Source organism: Centruroides vittatus, unplaced genomic scaffold (genome assembly GCF_030686945.1).
Source record: "Centruroides vittatus isolate TY-2023 unplaced genomic scaffold, ASM3068694v2 contig_13, whole genome shotgun sequence".
NCBI classification, from domain to species: domain Eukaryota; kingdom Metazoa; phylum Arthropoda; class Arachnida; order Scorpiones; family Buthidae; genus Centruroides; species Centruroides vittatus.
This window is the reverse complement of record NW_027120828.1, coordinates 58,483-77,920: the sequence shown is the minus strand read 5'-3', so window position 1 is coordinate 77,920 and position 19,438 is coordinate 58,483. Positions and strand designations below refer to the sequence as shown.

At 33.5% G+C, this 19,438-nt stretch overlaps 2 protein-coding genes across 2 annotated transcripts in view; both read left to right on the top strand.

Moving 5' to 3' along the window:
• The first annotated feature begins 1,539 nt into the window (after window positions 1-1,539).
• LOC136989577 (uncharacterized) overlaps window positions 1,540-19,438 on the top strand; it is a 59,228-nt gene continuing 41,329 nt past the window's right edge. The window contains exon 1 of the mRNA XM_067287795.1: window positions 1,540-1,558. The gene's annotated coding sequence lies outside the window, so the exon portion shown is untranslated. The remainder of the gene's footprint in view (window positions 1,559-19,438) is intronic.
• Window positions 10,055-19,254, top strand: LOC136989676 (THAP domain-containing protein 2-like). The gene is made up of 2 exons (XM_067287902.1): window positions 10,055-10,521; window positions 18,697-19,254. The coding sequence occupies exons 1-2, from the start codon at window positions 10,369-10,371 to the stop codon at window positions 19,153-19,155; spliced, it is 612 nt and encodes a 203-aa protein (XP_067144003.1). The 5' UTR covers window positions 10,055-10,368; the 3' UTR covers window positions 19,156-19,254.

Here is a 19,438-nt window from a genome sequence, read left to right as displayed (position 1 = left end):
AGAAGACGCGCGCGACTCGCGCGTGTTGCAGTTGCGGTCGCCTGTGCGGCTGGAAATCGCACGGTGTGATCAGGACTTTAAGTTGAATGTATACAATAATAAAAACATCCTACACAACTTCAATTACCCTTGTATACATTATTTAGACACTGAATTAAAAACATGAAATACTTATCACCCCACTGGTTTACTCTATAACAGCGTCTCTCAACCTGGGGGTCGCGAAACAATAATGAAATCATTTTATGAGAAAAAATCATTTATTATAAACTTATAAACATTTTACTTACAATAAGTACACATGTAAAGAAAAGAAATTAATGTGATGGTTGCATTTGTTTTTCATTTAAAATTTTTTCCATATATGGATCTACGCTAGAAACACACAAAAGCAAATTGTTTTCGAGTGATAAAAGACGATTCCTGTATTCAGTTTTTAGCGCTGTATTTAAAAAAATTTACATTTATAATTACAGTTAAAATTCAATTAGTAATAGTAAGGCTTACTGCTATTATTCCTTTGGGTGGGGGTCGCGGAGCTAAGAAGGTTGAGAAACGCTGCTCTATAAGAAATAACCGAAATTCCATAGCTTCCATTGTTGGAATCTATATTGATGGCATAGTTGACCTTAAGATGGTATACAACAGTGTTTCCCAACGTGGGGCCCACGCCCCACAGGTGGGCAATTTGATTTTTAAGGGGGGCAATTTGAAAATGGACTCACCCAGAGTTTAAGTTAACCATATAGCTGCTGTACGCTATATTGATTTAAGTTAGTTTTAGTTTTCTTTGTCCTTTGTTTCCCTTTCCTTTTAGAACTTTCCTTTATAACCCTTTTCTCTTGGAGTGGGATTAACAATTCTGGGAACCACTGAGAACAAAGAGATGATCGAAGCCAGTGAAAGAGGAGAAAGGGCATTTTTTACCCAGACAGACGTGACAGGTGGACAGACGTGAGTTGTGGTGTTCCAAGTCGTATTTGGCAACGACTGGAAAGTGCAAGAGACTTTGATGGAAGGATTGGGTTTTATCACGGTTACGACAAAACAGTGTGGTAATTAAGTGTATATGTAGGGGCCATAAGAATTTTAGAAAGGCTTAGATGGGACATAGCATACAAAAGGTTGGGAAACACTGCTCTAGATCCTACAAGGAACATTTTTAGTCTGATAAACGTTAGCTTTCAGAAAAATAATTTCATTTCTTAACTAAGCCATCTTTACTCCTGATTTCATTAACAGAATGTACGAAAGTAATGCTGTTATGTGTAAACAAATTAAAACATTGCACAGCCAAGCTAGTGATGTAGTTTAAAATATAGACAATTATTTTTAATCGCCGAAATTCACTTTATTGGGAATAAAAAAACAACAAGCTGATAAGGAAGACAATTATTGCATTAGGATTTCAACTGTCAAAGTTCTCTAAATGATGTCATTACGCTGATAAAGAATAATTACCAGAAATTTATCAGCTTTCAAGATACGAATAGAAACGTCTAGTAGCAATTAACATGTGAATTGATTGCGCAGAAAATGGGCAAGAACTACAGAACAGGTAAGAGAATAACTGTATATATATATAAGGCCTACAAATGGTTTCGGGAAAATCGCGATGGCATACGAATATGTCTGCTAGAATTTTTCGCGTTTTCTACAGCCGTTTTCTTACGAGTAGGTCTTTAGACAAAGGAAAGCCGATTGATAAATTCGTAATTGCAATTTAAAATGTCTATAACTTGCCTACTACATAACCCGCATCCTTTTTTAAATGTAATTTTAAACACATAAGCCGAAAGTTATTTGCACGAAATTACGATACTTAATTATAGAGGAATAAGCATCGAAATTGACTAAAAATTTAGTCTATACATCAAAAAATGACACATATAGCCAATCAGAATCACAGATTCATCCTTGGTACATGATCTATATTCTATCAATCACACGAGTCTAATTCTTCACTCCTGTATATCGGAAGTTCCGCCATTATTTCTCTCTCGCTTCGAAAATTTAATTGACGATTTCGACTAATTACGGCATATTTTTATTTAAAAGTTTGTCGTAATTTCCATATTTTTTGAGTTCATATATATTTATCATCCGAAAAACATTGTACGGGATGGCGACAAGAAAATAGAAAATTTATTTTTTTATTAAAATAAATGATATGTTTGAAATGAGACAAAGCAAATAATAAGCGCATTATTTGTCTTTGGTAGTTAATTGAATAATACATATTTAGAAAAATGATGCACTAGAGCAATTAAACATTGAATCTTCTACAATGTTCAACATATCTTCAGTAAATTATTGATGAAATCGCATACAATGCATAAATATGTTTACAACATGTGTTCTTTGTACATGGTTTCGGCAATAATTTAATCTGGCCTAAGATTATTTCTGATATCTTTAACAACTCTCTGATGCATTCATTTTGCTTTATTCAATTACAGTAGAGCGTCGATAACTGGAACCAATTGGGGACTGGGGTCGTTCCAAGTAGTGATTTTTTCCAATTTCCGATTATGTACGAAAAAATATATTAACCTGTCCGATGTTCAAATTTTTCTCCGTTGCGTATCGCTTCCTGTTGAATTTTCGTCGATTTTAAGCCTAACGAAAATTTTTATAATAATAATCGAGGCTATCGTATCTTTAAAAATTATTTCTTTATTTTGTACAAACAAAATAAATATATTGAAGAATATAAAAAACATGAAAATTATACTTTAGAAGTAAATTTAGTATCAAAAACGTTCGATTCAGCACGACACAGTCCGACTGAAAATCGTTCCAGTTTCCGGCCATTTCAATTACCGACGTTCCAATTTTCGACGCTCTACTGTATTAACTTTTATATATTTTCTGTCAAAATATTTTCATACACAGACTAATTTTTGTTTTGTAATCTTCATGTTGTAAGCAGAAACTGGTTTTAGAACTTGTGGTTCACTATCGAAAGTGCTGACAGGAAACGACTAGTCATTAGTCAGATATACTTAAAGAAAAGAACGTAAACAATAGATAAAAAAACTATGAAAACGATAATAGTTGAATTACCGAATCACCCGTATTAAGTGGCTGGATGGCCGAGTGGTTGAGGTAGCAACTTACAGCTCTAGGAGACTCGGGAATCCGGATGGGTCTAAAAACCCTATGTATTTTTCGGGGTGGTCTGTCCGGATATCCCTCACACCCGGCTGCCCTATTGTAGGCCAAGCATGGCCGAACATAATGGACTTGCTTCTTTTAGTGCATACAGGACGAAAAGAGTTTAAAAAAAGAAAGAAAAAAGAAAAGATTTGCCTGTAATCACTATCTGTTCTTCATAGAACGACGAGAGTATTTGTGAATGGACAGCGTACCGAAATAGGTGGACTGAAGTTAAATTATTCCGACTCTACAACGACAGGGTCATGTAAGCGATTCCAAGAGATCTTGACAGCCCTGAAAATGGCTGTTGCCGGTCCCAAGCCCGGATAAAGGAGGAGGGTTGGCGTCAGGAAGGGCATCCGGCCGTAAAACATCTTGCCAAAACTACATGATGAGTCTCAGAAACTGTGATAGAAGGAGAACTAGGGCGTACCCTGTAGGCGACGCGCAGCTAGATCGCCCTAAAACTGCGAAAAGTGGGCAAGGGCTACCTCACCAGTGGCGGATGAGGTTAAAGAAGCAAGCCCTACATGAGGAAAAGGTGTTGAGAGTGGGAACACTGAATGTGGGAAGTATGACGGGAAGAGGAATGGAGGTGGTGGATATGATGCGGAGAAGGAGGATTGATGTACTGTGCGTGCAAGAAACGAGGTGGAGGGGAGACAAGGCGAAGGAACTTGGAGATGGATGTAAATTGTTTTATAGCAGTGCAAACAGGAATGGAAGAAATGGGGTTGGAATAGTGGTGGCTGGCAAGTGGAGGAGCGAGGTACTAGAGGTGTACAGGAGAGGTGATAGGATGATGCGAATGAAACTGAGTTTTGGAGATGATCTACTTGTGGTGTTTAGTGTGTACGCACCCCAGGTAGGATGTGCAACAGAGGAGAAAGAATGTTTTTGGAGTGAATTGGATGAAGAAATGAGGACACTGGAAGGAGGGGAGAGAGTAATTGTGGGAGGCGACTTCAATGGGCACATAGGGGGGCGGAACATGGGCTATGAAAGGATCCATGGAGGCCATGGGGTTGGGGAACCCAACAAGGAGGGAGAGAGTATATTGGGTTTTGCTGTGGCTTTTGATCTGGGGATTGTGAATTCGTTTTTCACCAAGCAGGAAAGTCATCTGATAACTTTCAACAGTGGGCCTCATAGTTCGCAGATTGACTATATCCTTACTAGACGAGAGCACCTTGCGACGGTGATAAACTGTAAGGTTATACCAACAGATCAGGTATCGGCGCAACATCGGTTGATGTGCATAGACATGAAGTTAAGAATGTATAGGAAAAGTGGAAATACACAGATGAAGAAAATCAAGTGGTTTCGTTTGAGGGAGGAGAGGGCGAGGGCGGAGTATGTGGAGAGGGTGCTGCTACAAATCTCGCAAGAATGGGAGGGGGTGCAGGACTGGTGGGCATATAATGCCCAGGCTATCAGGAACTGTGCGGAGGAGGTGCTTGGTGTAACATCTGGAAAGATTAGGGTGCAAAAGGAAGGTTGGTGGTGGAATGAAAATGTGCAACAAGTTGTTCAGGTAAAGAAGGAGGCAAAACGGAAGTGGGACAGGTCACGTACTGAGGAAGATAGATTTGCGTATAAAACGGCAAAGCGTGAAGCTAAGAGAGTAGTGGCACAGGCAAAGGCAGGAGCATATGCGAATTTATACGAGGAGTTGGATACAAGGGAAGGACAGAAGAAAATATATCGTTTAGCCAAAATCAGGAATAGGGCAACGAAGGACATCTCGCATGTAAGGCAGATCAAGGACACAACGGGGACGGTCCTTCGAAGGGAGAACGATATACGAGAAGGATGGAGGGCATACTTTGAGGGACTTTTGAATACAGAGAATGAAACAAAGAACAGAGAGGAAGGAAGCCAAAACATGGGCATGGTACAGATGGTAACCAGAGAAGAAGTGGAAAGGGCCCTAAAGAGGATGAAGAACGGTAAAGCGGAGGGCCCGGATGGAATTCCTGTAGAGGTGTGGAAGTCATTGGGGAGGAAGGGCATTGACCTGCTATGGGACCTATTCAAAAAAGTCTTTGAGCAGGAGGAAATACCTAACGAATGGAGAGAAAGTATACTTGTACCTATCTACAAAGGAAAAGGGGATGTTCAAGAGTGTAAAAACTATAGAGGAATAAAGTTGATGTCCCACACGATGAAGATTTTGGAAAGGGTTTTAGACGGAAGGTTGAGAGCAGAGGTGACCATTGCAGGAGAGCAGTTTGGATTCATGCCAGGACGGTCAACAGTCGATGCCATTTTTGCCCTTCGGCAAATGTTGGAAAAATATTGGGAGAAGCAAACCCAGCTGCATATGGCATTCATTGACCTGGAGAAAGCTTATGATACGGTGCCTAGACAAGAACTCTGGAGGTGTCTAAGGGAAAAGCTAGTTCCTGAAAAGTATGTTAGATTGATACAGGAACTGTATAGGGATGTGGCCACAAAGGTTAGGAGCTGTGTTGGAGTGTCCCGGTGCCTCAAGGTGGGAGTTGGTTTACATCAGGGGTCAGCACTGAGCCCCTTCTTGTTTAACATGCTGATGGAGGTGATCACGGACGGGGTCAGAGAAGAGGCGCCTTGGACCATGTTGTATGCAGATGATATCGTTCTGTGCGCCGAGACTAAAGAGGAGCTGAGGGTTAAATTGGAAAGGTGGTTGGGCACGTTGGAAGGGAGGGGCTTGAGGGTGAGTAGGAGTAAAACAGTGTATATGTGTAGTGGGGAGGTGGATGGTGCCCGGGAGAGGGATCTGGAGTTGAGGGGAGACGTATTTCGCAGAGTCAATACCTTTAAGTACCTGGGGTCAACTGTGGCGGAGGATGGAGGTGTGGATAAGGAGGTGACAGGCAGGATTCAGGCTGGCTGGAGGAATTGGAGGGATATGTCAGGTGTGTTATGTGATAAGAGGGTGCCGCTTAGGTTGAAAGGGAAAGTTTATCGGGTGGTGGTGAGACCAGCTATGCTGTATGCTATTGAGACTGTGAGCTTGAGGAAAACCCATGTCAAAAGGATGGAGGTGGCGGAGATGAGGATGCTCCGCTGGATGTGTGGGGTTACGAGAAGGGATCACATTCGAAATGAATGTGTGAGGGGGACTGTGAAAGTTACGAACATAGAAGCAAAGATACAGGAGGCAAGGTTGAAGTGGTTTGGTCATGTGGTACGAAGAGAAGAAGAGTATGTGGGAAGAAGGGTTATGCAGATGTCAGTGAGGGGGAGGAGGAGGCGGGGACGACCGCGGAGACGGTGGATGGATCTTGTGGCGGAGGACTTGAGAGGGAGGCATCTGAATGTGGAGGCAGCCCAAGACAGGGAGCAGTGGAGGCGACTCATCAGAAACAGCGACCCTACATAGAGTGGGAAAAGCTGAGGAAGAAGAAGAAGAAGAAGAAGAAGAAGAAGAAGTATCTGTTCCTCATAAAAATTTTATCATAATCAGAAACGTTATTTGCTTATATGACGTTTAATTAAATTTCTACCGTTATTATATCTTTTTTCAATGTGTTTTTGATGAAATTTTATTATTCTACTTATAATTCTAATGATGCAACTGGACAAAATGGTCCTTGCACCAATAAATCCAACTAACCAAACTCATACTTTTATTCTTAATAGATGACCAGGGTACGGATCTGAGTCTCAGAGATTTTCGTGAATGTTTTGACTCCCGTATGTCTGATGGTATATGACCTAAGCGGTTAAGGTGTCAGCCTGCTGTTTCGGAGGATGCGGGATTGAATCTGAGCTCTCGAAAGACCCCAGAAATTTTTCTTGGACGGTCCATCTCGAATATGTCTGACCCCGTTTTTCATCACCCGGTTTTTTTTAAACTCTTTCCGCTCCTAAGAGGGCCTCTTACAAGAAGCCCATTATGGGTTCGGCCAGGCCCACAATGGGAAAGCCGGGTGGTGAGAGACGGGGCCCGACTTCATCACTCAGTTGCTCCCATTGTGGGCTCGGCCGATTCCATAATGAATGTGGAAAAAGGACCAAAATATGTTGGGTTCCGTCTTCCATTACTCGCAAGTTCTTATTTTAGGCTTGTTTGAATCAATGATAGGCATAAAATGTATCGGTATGCTTTCATATAGATGCCCGGCTGCGATCAGAATATCAAAAATTTTAATTTGCCCACTTCGCGCACAAAAACTACGTTAAAATATTTATTTTTTCTCTATTATTCGATAGATCATATATAAATATTTAATCGATTATTTAAATCGGTCAATAATTTATACACAAGGTAACAAATACAGTAATTAGTTTCAAAGACGAATCTAGATGGCGTTAATTTAAACAAGTACGTGCTTCCATCTATCGCATAAAACGAACAAAAAAGCTACGTATATATTATTAAAAATATACATTAATATTTATTTGTAATCAGTAAAATACAATATAAATTTATTTTAATAAAAAGATTAATGTTATTATATTAAAATTAATTTTATCGGATTTAAAATAGTTTTGATTATGTATAGTGAACGTAAACGCAGCAGGTGGCGCCTTTATTATTACATGTGGCTAATACAATTGTGAGAAATATTTCTGTTCGATCGCGTGTTTGAGAGTGCCGAAATCGTATAACACCTGTTAATTAAGTTAACAGAAAGGTATATTTTGTAGACAGTTCATGGAAATAATGTCTAAATTATCGAGTTATAGTTTTAAATCCACTAAGAGACTAAATTTTACTGATCGGAAATGGTGACGTCATTCGTTTTTCCGATGAAGTCACACTGCATTTCTTTTGGATACCAGAGATCATTGTAAGTATTTCGTAATATGTGTAAATACGCGACGCGACGCGACTTGTATTGATATCTGTGTTTACGTGTTAAATTGAGTGATGTTTATGACCCATTTAATTAAAATGCAAGGAAATGTCTAACTAGTAATAGAAAATTAAACATTACTCATTGTATTCTCTATGCTCTCTTTCTGATGGATTTAGTCCGATCAAATAATTAAAAAATCAATTCTTGTACAGTACGTAAATTTCTATGACATTTATCACAAAAAAATAAACCATTGATTTTTGAAGATTGATGAGATAGGTATCGATTTTTTCGATTGATTTGTAATTTTCTTTTCTATATTTTATCACAGGAAACATGCCCATATGTCCATCCTTTATACCACAATGCCGCGTAAGTACACATTCAGTCAAATCTCAATAACCCAGTCTTTCAGAGTTCATGCTGCCTTTATACTGTGTCTATGCTAATTTACCCAGTCAAATTTTAAAATAAAACAGAGGAAAAACAATTAAACATGTTTCTTATATTTAACGCTCCATCCCTGTATGTTTACTCGAACTCGTTATTAATGTTTGTTTTACGTCACGTTTCTAGGTCGTGTCACCTGATGTGACGTCTGTTGTTTTGCCTCTGATTTTTTTGCCGTCTGATTTAAATCCGTTTCTGTTGTAATATAATTATATATGCAGTTTTGCTTATAAAGAATGTGTAGGTTGTAATTTGATTAGAAAAATTCCCATTTCGTAATGTTTCCATCAAATGAGTGTTCTTCGAAAGTGCATTATCGTTACTAATATACTATTTATTCGACATAGTGCTGTGGATTCGTGCTTCTTACATAATGATTGAATGAAAATGATAGGATTGGTGGCACCAGCATTTTGCAAAAGGAATATTGTTTTGGTAATGGCTTCTGCGGTTTTAACATTTAGTTTAGTTTTTTTATCGATTAAATTTAGGGGATAATTGGACTAGTAATCATCTCTGTGGCACCTCTGTTTAGTATATGGTTGAGGCTCGGATTCGAATTGGTCAGATTTATTAGACTCCATCCCCACTGCTTCCTTGTAATCTTGGCAGAACCTACGATGAGTATAAATAGGCTCTTTATTTTCCACAGGACAGACAGAATTTAATATAAAAATTTTATTCAGTGGCTGAAAACTCATCATCACACCAAATCTGGATAAAAATCAGAAAAATCTGAGTTTCTATGCCTGAACTGATTCGAACCCGCGATCCTACTGATAACTACGTTGTCTTTTAGGCTACAATATCTTTCTTTCAAATTCTCGTTCTCGTGTTATGTTTACATGTTTTTAAAGTTATCAACGATAAAAACTTTCGATATAAATTGACGAATTTTATTAGAATGAGCAAGAATTTCTTGTTTTGTGTTCAGTTTCTTAAAATATGTACCACTAGCGAAGAAATATTCTGTTTTGCTATAGAGAAAATTGCTTTATCATAATGAATGTTTTGAATAAAGTTAAAAATTCTGTATTCATTTTATCGGGATTTAAATCAAGACAAAAGTTGTTTAGGGTGAAGCTAAATAGCAATCATTTAAACATCTTTCTACAATAAAGTTTAAAGTTCTTGTGAATAAATCCCAAAATTGCTTGAGTAATCACATTATATTATTTATTTACCTCGTTTCTTATGATTCTTCCGTATAAATGCCTTAATATACGTTATTCGGCCATTATTATATTAAAATGATGAATTAATAGATTGAAGATTATCGGCTCTCTAAGTGTTGTCTTTCATTCTAAAATTATTAAAATATAATCGAGCTGCATTCAGATACTAGTTGCCCTTAACACTCAAAGAATTAAACGTAGGCTTATACCCTCTAAAATTCGATTAGAAGTTTCATAGAGTCAAATTATTTATATGTTTATAGTGTATTTTATAATAAATTTTTCCGTAAAGTCGGAACATAACTAGACTATATAACTTAATTGATACTCTATTATCTTATAAACAACAATTAATGGAAGCTAATGGTCTAAAAGCTGGGTGCTAATGAATCATTACGGTAATTAAAACAGTATTTTAACCTTAGTAATGAATTTTATATTTCCCTTAAATAAAGTTAATTGTCTGACAAAATTAATTAAGTTAGATGGAGGTTCATTTATGCAAATTAACCGCGCCAATCGAAATAATCTGTGCAACTTAGTTGGAGCGATGCTCGATTTCGAAATCGATTATCGTGTAATCGATTTTGAATATCATCGCTTATGAACGTGGCGCCCACTAGTGGCCCCATATAGTAAGAGGGATATATAGTGGCCCTGATGTATTTCTATTGGCCGATGAACTCACGTGATATGTGGACGCCATGTTTCGTCGGCAATACCGTACTTCTTCGGGACGATTGTGGCTGTTCTGTTACCTGAAGAGCGCTTTAAAGCAGAAAAAGTAAACAATAATGCCTCATTGCGTCGCTTTTGGTTGTATAAATTCATCGGAGAAAGGGAAGATAATGAAAGTGTTTCCGAGAGACCCAGAAAGGAGAAAACTTTGGGCAGAAAAAGTTAACAGAGACAATTGGCAGCCGACTAACAATTCGTACTTGTGTGAGGTAAGAAAACATACAAAAAATCAATTATTGATAGTTATTTAGGTAATTATTTACAATTACTACATCACACGTTTTTTCTGGTAATTATTTACAAGCTCTACATTGGACGGTTTTTCCTTAATTTTTTTTTAAAATAGACGTATTTGATACAATTTTTGGAGGCGATCCATAGAATAAGTTCTATAAACGAAAAAATCATGGGACTACTTACCGATTCTGCGCCGTCTGAGCCGCCATTTTAAGCTTGTTTTCGTCGCGGAGTAGTAACGTATTGGACGGCGGACGCATACAAAAGGTGTTACGCGGCATGGTTTCGACGTCACATCTTCATTCTCCGCAATCACGTGTTATTTCTGACAACGTGTGGCGGATTAATGTAAAATTAAATCGAATTCTTTATGGCTGGGTTTAACATGTTACATTCAGTCACTCTTATTCCTTTGTTATAGATATACAATGGAATCTACAAAAAATAAAGTTTTCTTTTGTAACTTAAACAGCTTTAATAATCTATATATATAATCGAGACGAGTTGATGATAATAATAATAATAATCATCGCAGAACCCAAACGCTTAGGAGTTGAAAGTTGAAATTTGGTACATAGTTAGGGTACATCACGAGAACGCACACTAAGAAGGGATTTTTCAAAATTCCTCCCCACGGGGAGAGGGACAGGATTAAGACTTAACACTTCCATCAACAATGGAGAACAAGAGAAAGCGACGTGCAAGATTTACGGGTGCTGGAGGAAAAAAAAGAAAAAGAGTAATATGTTACAACATATTCGATTTTCAAATTTAAACAGATTAGTTCGGGTTTTCTCGACTTTTCTTCCTTAGAACATTCGATGAAAATCGAACGATATAATCAGAACACGTGAAAATCGAACAATATTAGAACATTCAATTTTCAAATTCGACCTTTCTTTAGAAATATTTAGTTTGTTGATGAAATTACTCTTTTTCTTCTGTGACTATAACATAATCTTAATCTTCTCTATCGTTACTTTTGCCCGAGCAACGCCGGGCCTATCTGCTAGTTAATTAATAACATTAAACTATCAAACTGTGCAAAAGTCTATCTTGTATCATAATGTTATCTTTAATGTGGGACAGTGTTCTCCACTTTGGTAATTAATTAATTATTGGAATCAAATAGAACAAATTGAAGGAAATAAAAACTTTTAAGTTTAATCAGATGATTAACAAAATATTTTTATTTGAGAATTTGAAAACTTTTTCTAACATTATTTTTACTTGAACATTTTATCTAACCTGCATTTAATGCTAATTTTCTTTTCTTTTTTATTCCAAGTAACCTCTTGAAAGGTCTATTTGTCATGTGGTTCCTTTTGATTGATAACAGTGGATGAAAGAGCTACCAAAAAGTATGTTTTCACCATTGATTTCAATGTGTGATAAGTATCCTATAGAATTTAGACACAAAAAATTATAAAACAATCACATTATTTAATAATGAAAGGTATATTCTTGTTACTCTTTAAAATAAAAAAATTGTGACACATGATAAAATGTGTTTCATCCAAAGTAACAAGCAGATAGTTTGTAGAGGAAATTAATTTTTTCTCTATTGTACATGTATTTCTTTTTTCTGATTTTTTTTTACTCTGCTTGCAGAGGAAATTCCATAAATTGTTTTAAAAACTATGTAAGTAACCTTGGTAGTTCTATACCAAAAAAACAATGAAAGTCAAATAATTAATTTGTTATTTATATATAATTAATTTTTGTTGCTTCAAAATTTCGAAAATGTGAAATCGAGAATGTTGAGAATAAAATTAGTACTTTTATATCAAATAAATTGCTTTATCAGATATTGAATTTTGGAGCACTTTGATTATTTTATTTATTTATTAGAAATTTGGTCAGTTTTTTGCAGAATTAATCCTGAAAATAAATCATTATTGTCAAATTCCAACTCATTGAATATAATAGAATGTTACAGTACTATATTAGCAGAAACATAACTAAGGTGATGTTTGTTTGTTTTGTCGAAACAGTGTCTTCTTTTTCTTGTTTTGTTTGGTGTCACGGCTTGGTGAATTTGTAGACACTTGGCAAATTCATCTGTTTAATCCATAACCTTACAGAGACGCATTTCGGGCTTTCGCCCCTCTTCAGTCTGTTATGTAATGTACAGTACATGTGTTGCATCTGGTGGGTCCAGCACCTTCTTCACTATGTTACTTTAAATTTAAAGAAAGCTACAAAATTATTACAGACAAAATAATATCAATAAGAACTTAAGGATCAAAATTCATAAAAGCTGGTTACAACTATTAAATAGAATATCATAAAAAGTATATTTATATAGTTGTAGGCGTGGCTGTGTGCAGCATTCCAGGAGGGAGAAGTTACATGTTGTGAGACATGCAGGGGAAGCAGTCAAGTTAGCAAGAAGGGAAATGTAAGTGGGAAAATGTAGTGCGGAAGGTGCTGGACAGATGCCCACCAGATGCAACACATGTACATTACGTGACAGACTGAAGAGGGGCGAAAGCCCAAAACGCATCTCTGTAAGGTTATGGATTAAACAGATGAATTTGCCAAGTGTCTATAAATTCACGAAGTCATGACACCAAACAAAATAAGGTGGTGTTTTTCAAAGTGTAGTCTATGGGCTCTTGGGAGATCTCAAATGTGTTAAAGTCCTTGAAGAAACTAGATGATTCTTTGAGATTTGTGGAATTTTACAAAGATTACAAATCTTTGTAAAATAATAAGGCTGATGATGGTTTTGCCACACAGCAAAGTAGGGAAGGCCCTTCATTGCTTTGTGACAAAAGGAAAAGATATTCATTATCATAAAAAACAAGCTTGGTCAAGCCAATCTGATAGCACACTCCACAAAAACGAATCAAATATTAATTTTGTTTAAAATAAATTTTATAATTTAAAATTTTTAAATAATTAAATAAATTTAAATTCTTGGAATCAAGTAGTTGTTCAGAAGAATTTTTCACTGAATATACGGTAAAGGATGGTTTATAGATTCCAGAAGAACTGTGAAGTTTTTACTATAGCTTACAGTAACTGTAAACAAAAATGTTCAGTTCCCTTCTGCGCATATGTGTGGACATGCCCAATAAATGGATTGAATGAAGCATGCTCATGCACACATCTGACAGACACACAAAAGTCCTAACATAAGCACTACTATAGTGGAGTGTGCTAAAAAAAAAAAAAAGAGAGATAGGAAATAGATCACAGCCAGAAAAATCGTTGTCCTTAATAATTGCAGTGAAAGTCAATAAACTGATTGATAGCAACTGTCATGAGTACACTGTAATAAAAGAAATTATTAACAAAGTAAATCCATTGCACAAATGCACATAACAGGAAGCACTCATCATGCAATATCAAGACTCATGACACATCAAGATGGAACACATTGTAAATCTAGATATAGATATATGATTGTCCCATAAAATACTCAACCTTTTTTAAATTGTAATATTAAAGAGTACAAAGCTATTGCCATACTCTTGACAGTGTTTATGGTAATAGCTTTATAAGATATCATATGCATCAAATTTTGTTTGATATTGCATAACAAGCAAAATTTAATGTTGTTTATTATAAGTATTGTGCAAACAAATGTTAATAAAGAATTTTGCTTTTTATGTTGTCAGTGTTTTTATTCAAAAATCAGGATTTTTCTACCAATGTCCCAGCTATTCCTCATTCTAAAGGTTGGCAAGTATGATGTTTTCTAAGAGGTGAATCATGTATTAGGAATTACTACTCATTATGTAATGCCTCTAAGGTACAGTCTACAGCACAAAAGAACAGTCTTCCATGAAGAGAATAGGTTTTCAGGGAAAATGTTGCAAATGCCATATGACTGCGGTAAGTGAAGATGCAATGTGGTCGTGTGACCTAGTGAAGTCTAAACTGTCATGCGACATGTTTTGTATGAGTCCGTCGTTTAATGTGTTACTCCACAACAAAAACAAGTTTTTAAGCAATGGCTGCTTGAATGGTACAGAGTCGGTAAATAGTCATATGACCTTTTGTTTATAGAACTTTTTGATATGTCTCTTAAAAAAAAAAAAAGTGTGATGCGGTGATTGTGGTACCTTAATGGACACCAGTAATTCTGCATTGTTCCTCAATGTATCATTACAATTAACATTACTTTACCTTAGAGGAAGGTTACTTTGTGTCACTTTAACCTCCCAAAAAAATTTTAAAACAACTTTGTTTTGAAGAAATTAACTTTGAAATTTTATGCTTTAAAAGTTAACTTCTTTGCATTTACACAATTTTTTAAAAAAGTTCCAAATTAAAAGATATATCCTATCTATGATCAATGTTGGTTATAGGAAAAAGGGGAGTGCAATCACTACTACTATTTTTGATTCTTTGATTGTCTAAATTAACTGTTAAATGTAATATGAGAATATATTAATCAAAATTAATTTCATTAATTTTACCAGCATTTGGCATGGCCATTAAAACAATAGTATCATAAATGCTTAAAAAAAAAGCAAAAATTTTGTTTTCTTTGTTATATATATAGTAATTTTTAATGTAAACTACATCATAAGAACTTTTTTAAATATCAAACATTTTATTACATAAATGTTACAAAAGTTGTGTAAAAAGTTATGAGATCTCTTATACTACGATTACAGCAGATCCATTTGAAAAGATAGATAAAACACTATTAGACACTTGTAAAACAGATTTTTATGTGATTTTACTTTATATTATACAAATAAAAACTGTTTATGCATAAATTATTTCATTTGTTATTCTTTTATTAAAAAAAAAAAAACAGTAATTATTAGACAGATGGTAGAACTACTATACACTTCTCTGAAAACTGCACTTACAATAAACCACAATACTACTATTACTCAGACCTTTAACATGCAGTACAACTTTAATTCTCAAACAATTTTGGTCAACTTCAGGACAGAAAGAAACCAATTTCAATTTAAAAAGAAAAGCTAGAATATTTTCTGGAAGAAATTAATTTCAAATATTATAGTTTTAGAACAACAAAAATTTAAATGCATTAAAATTTAAAACATTACTTTCATGTGTTTTTGGGTTTGGTTTAGTTTTGATTTGTACATTTGTATTTTAATCTGTAGAAGCCCAACATGCACATTTAAATTTTTCATGATCTAAAACAGTAATATTCAAAATCAACTTTTTCTAGAAGACATTCTAGCTTTTGTTGTTCTTTTTAAATTGAGATTTGTTTCTTTCTGTCCTAAAGATGAATGTTTAATTCTCAAACATTTTCAGTCATATTAAAGTTTTACTGCTTGTTAAATGTGTACAACTTTAACAAAACATGTTCAGAAAAAAAAAAAAGCAAAGTAAATTTAAAGAGATGGTTTTTACTTTAATTCTAATGCATAGTAGTTGAATATTTAGAAGATTAGTAAAAATCTGAGTTTCCTTAATCATGTAGAGAATTTAACTAGTATTGATTTTCTGCTTCATTTACAATATTTGACAAATGAATTAATCTTGTGCAACAGAAATAATTTATTAAATTAATGTTTTCACTATTCTCTTTTAAATTTAACAATTGCAACAAGTGCATAGCTTCTTCAAAGGCATTATTTCATTGTTATCATTTTTGCTAGTCTTCTTTAATAGTTAATGCTCACTGCTCACAGTTGTGAACAAATGAATCAATACAACATACAATAAGTTAAAAACTTTAAGATGATATAAAAGAGTAACATCTAAATGGAAACATTTCATCTTTGAACATCTCAAAATCTGATGTACTTAATAATAAACCAAATGATCACCATAACGAATTGGCCTACTTTTAGTGCTATTATTAATAATAGCACTAAAAGTAACCTAATTTGTTATGGTGATCATTTGGTTTATTATGGAAATAAATACATAAACTCAATGTTGAAAATCACTAAACACAAGTCAACACTACTGCATGGGCAAACTGGGCATTTGCCCAAGGTGGCAAATTTTCATAAATTTTCATGAGTGAAAATAACAAACAGTAACTATATGAAATTAAATTGTTTTTAAATTTTATTTAAAATATTCAAAAATTTCTTTCCACTTCTGATAGTTATGGAATTTTAAAACAATTTTTTTTTTTCTATGTAGGAGGATAAGGGCATCAAATGCATGTTTTGCCCAAGCAGCATAAACTCTAACATTAAACACAAGTAACATAATTGCACTGAACATTTCAAAACAGTTTGTTTACAACTTTTTCAGAGATCATACATAACTGAATTGAAGATGGAAAGTTTAGTTCATAAATATAAAAATAAAAATTTAGAAGTTAATATCTGATTTGTTTTTATAACATCATTTTGTAAATAATGATTTTAATCTAATTTGAATTCAAGATCAAAGTAATCTTTCTCTGTAGTACATAATGGAGACAGTTTGAAAATTTATCTTAAGTTTCATATGCAGTGTTCAAAAATTGTGCATAAGAGTTAAAGTGAATTAGCCAATTAAGAGGAAAATACAAATTTTTTATTTCAAAGAAATATCCTTAAAAACAAATTCAAACAGAATACAATCTGTGGGGTCAACTAAAATAAAGATGAAAGGTAGCCAAGTGATTGCTAAATTACATTGCATTTTGTGTGAGAAACAAGAATACAATCTATTTTTTGTTACTTTCTCTTACACACAATGAAGTGGTATAATAAGGCAATAGACTATCAACACAACTACTTTGTTAAATATAATATCATATTTATTGCCAATATGCATTTGGGTATAAACTCCTCTTCTATTGGCTAAAAATGTGCAATTGTAAATACTACAATTTATTAAAATGCTCTTAAAACTTGCAACATACCTTGATATGCTGTACATTCTTCCCCCTTTAAGATCACATTAATTTTAATCTTCACAACAGTTTTTACATTTTAACAAATGAAACAATTGCAATACAAGGAATCAACACTTCTATGATAAATTTTTTTTTTTGACATTTACATATTAGTTTTTATATTAGCTTTATTTTATTATATAATTTACATAATAATTCTTTTGTTTTACAAATTTTGAACACTGCATAGGAGTTATTTCTTATATTTTAAATTATAATTTTTACTAATTTTTCATATATTACATTATTATCTTTTATTAATATTTATAATAATTTGATCTAGTTTTCATTTATTTTCACACTTAAATTTTTGTTTATTTTATTTGTAGTTTTTATTAATATTTCTATACTTTTTTTAAATTTTCTATTATATATATTGACTTCCCTATATAAAACTATAGTGTTTTCTTTCTTCTATATAACAATTATTAAATAATGTTCATGAAAAACAGAATTATGCCTTCTATATTGTAAATCTGCTACATGTTTTTTTAATTGTACAGTACCTTTAATTTCTTTTTAGTTTCCCTTGTATAGTAATGAGTATTTTTACAAGTGCAAGGATTAGAATAAACTATTTCTGCAGCTTCACAGATACTATTTTTATTAATAGTAACTTTATTAGTAAATATTCTATTTTTTAATTTTTTATAAGTAGGGGTTAGTTTTATATCAAATTTTTCAAATATTGTGTCTAATTCTTCAAAAAAGCTTTGTATATGTGGAAAAGATACATATATTAGTTTATTTTTCGTTTACTTCTCTTCTGTATTAATTTTTTTCCCCATTTTTCTATAAAGTTTTTTGGATAATTGTTTAGCATCATTTTTTCTTTTCATATTTTTATATGTCTATTTTTATTTAATAAAGTACTTGTTCTAGTGTTTATCTTTTTATATTCCATACTAAACGTGTTATTTTTTATATTCAAAAGAATATTTGATTGAAAATCTATTACTTTTCTCACATTATTTTTTTAGTTTTTTAAAATACATTTTAGACTCAAATTTATTTTTTTCCTTTTATTGTAATATCCATTTTTATCTCTTCATTAAAAGGAAAGAATACAACTTAATTATATACACTTGGATATTAATTTAGCTAATAAGTATTACTAATTTATTATGTAATGTAAACTTCTTAATAAATTTTACTTATTTCTAAATATCAAAACTTAATAAATTCTCTTTTAACATTAAAAAAATCCTTGTTTTATTATAGAGATAAAATTTTCTTACTGAAATGGTAATATTGTTTTGTGTATATATTACATTATTATAATTATGATTTTTATTTTATTATGAAGGATCACTTTGATGAAAAACAATGGGATAAGGTTCATATTTATGGAAAATGGAAGTTAAAACGTGATGCAATTCCTACGATTTTCTCTCAATATCACCCACCATCTCTTCGTAAAAGCGCTACAAAGAGGCTTCGAACTTCACCTGATGAACCCTGTGGACAAGTGAAACGCATACAATTGGAGCATCAATATGCTGCACAATCAGAAGGAATCAATAAATGTGCTTCTGGAGATGGAGCTGAGGAACAAGATTTTGATTCCACAGAGAAGTGTGATTCAGATCATGATTCGAATGTGCAGTCTACATCTGAGGTAAATAAGTTGGATGGAGTTTCGTTTACTTGTAATATAGATTGTGAATTTGATTTGAATAGATTAGAAGAAATTGTTTCACAGCTACATAAAAAAAATTCAATATCAACAAAATATCATTCAATTAACAAAGAAACAGAAATGTAGCAAAAGTCTACTCAAAAAGAAATATATGCATTCAATTCTTTTTAAGTGCTTTAATGAGAATATCAGATTGTTCTGCAGATCAATGAAATCTTGTTTTTCTTTCTTTTTATATATATATATATATATATATGTGTGTGTTTGTATTGTATATATCAATACAATAATAAATGCTCTAAAGTTGTGATTTGCTTGTGGCATTGCAGATTACACTGAACTCTACAATCAAAAATATCCTTTGCCTTCTGTGAAGGTTCTCAGGTAAAAATTGGAAAAAAATAAATTT

Excerpts from the sequence above, each read along its gene's own strand:
- LOC136989676 (XM_067287902.1), top strand. The coding sequence starts at position 10,369 with ATGCCTCATTGCGTCGCTTTTGGTTGTATAAATTCATCGGAGAAAGGG. Across the intron at positions 10,522-18,696 it reads ACAATTCGTACTTGTGTGAG|GATCACTTTGATGAAAAACA; the intron begins GTAAGAAAACAT and ends TTTATTATGAAG.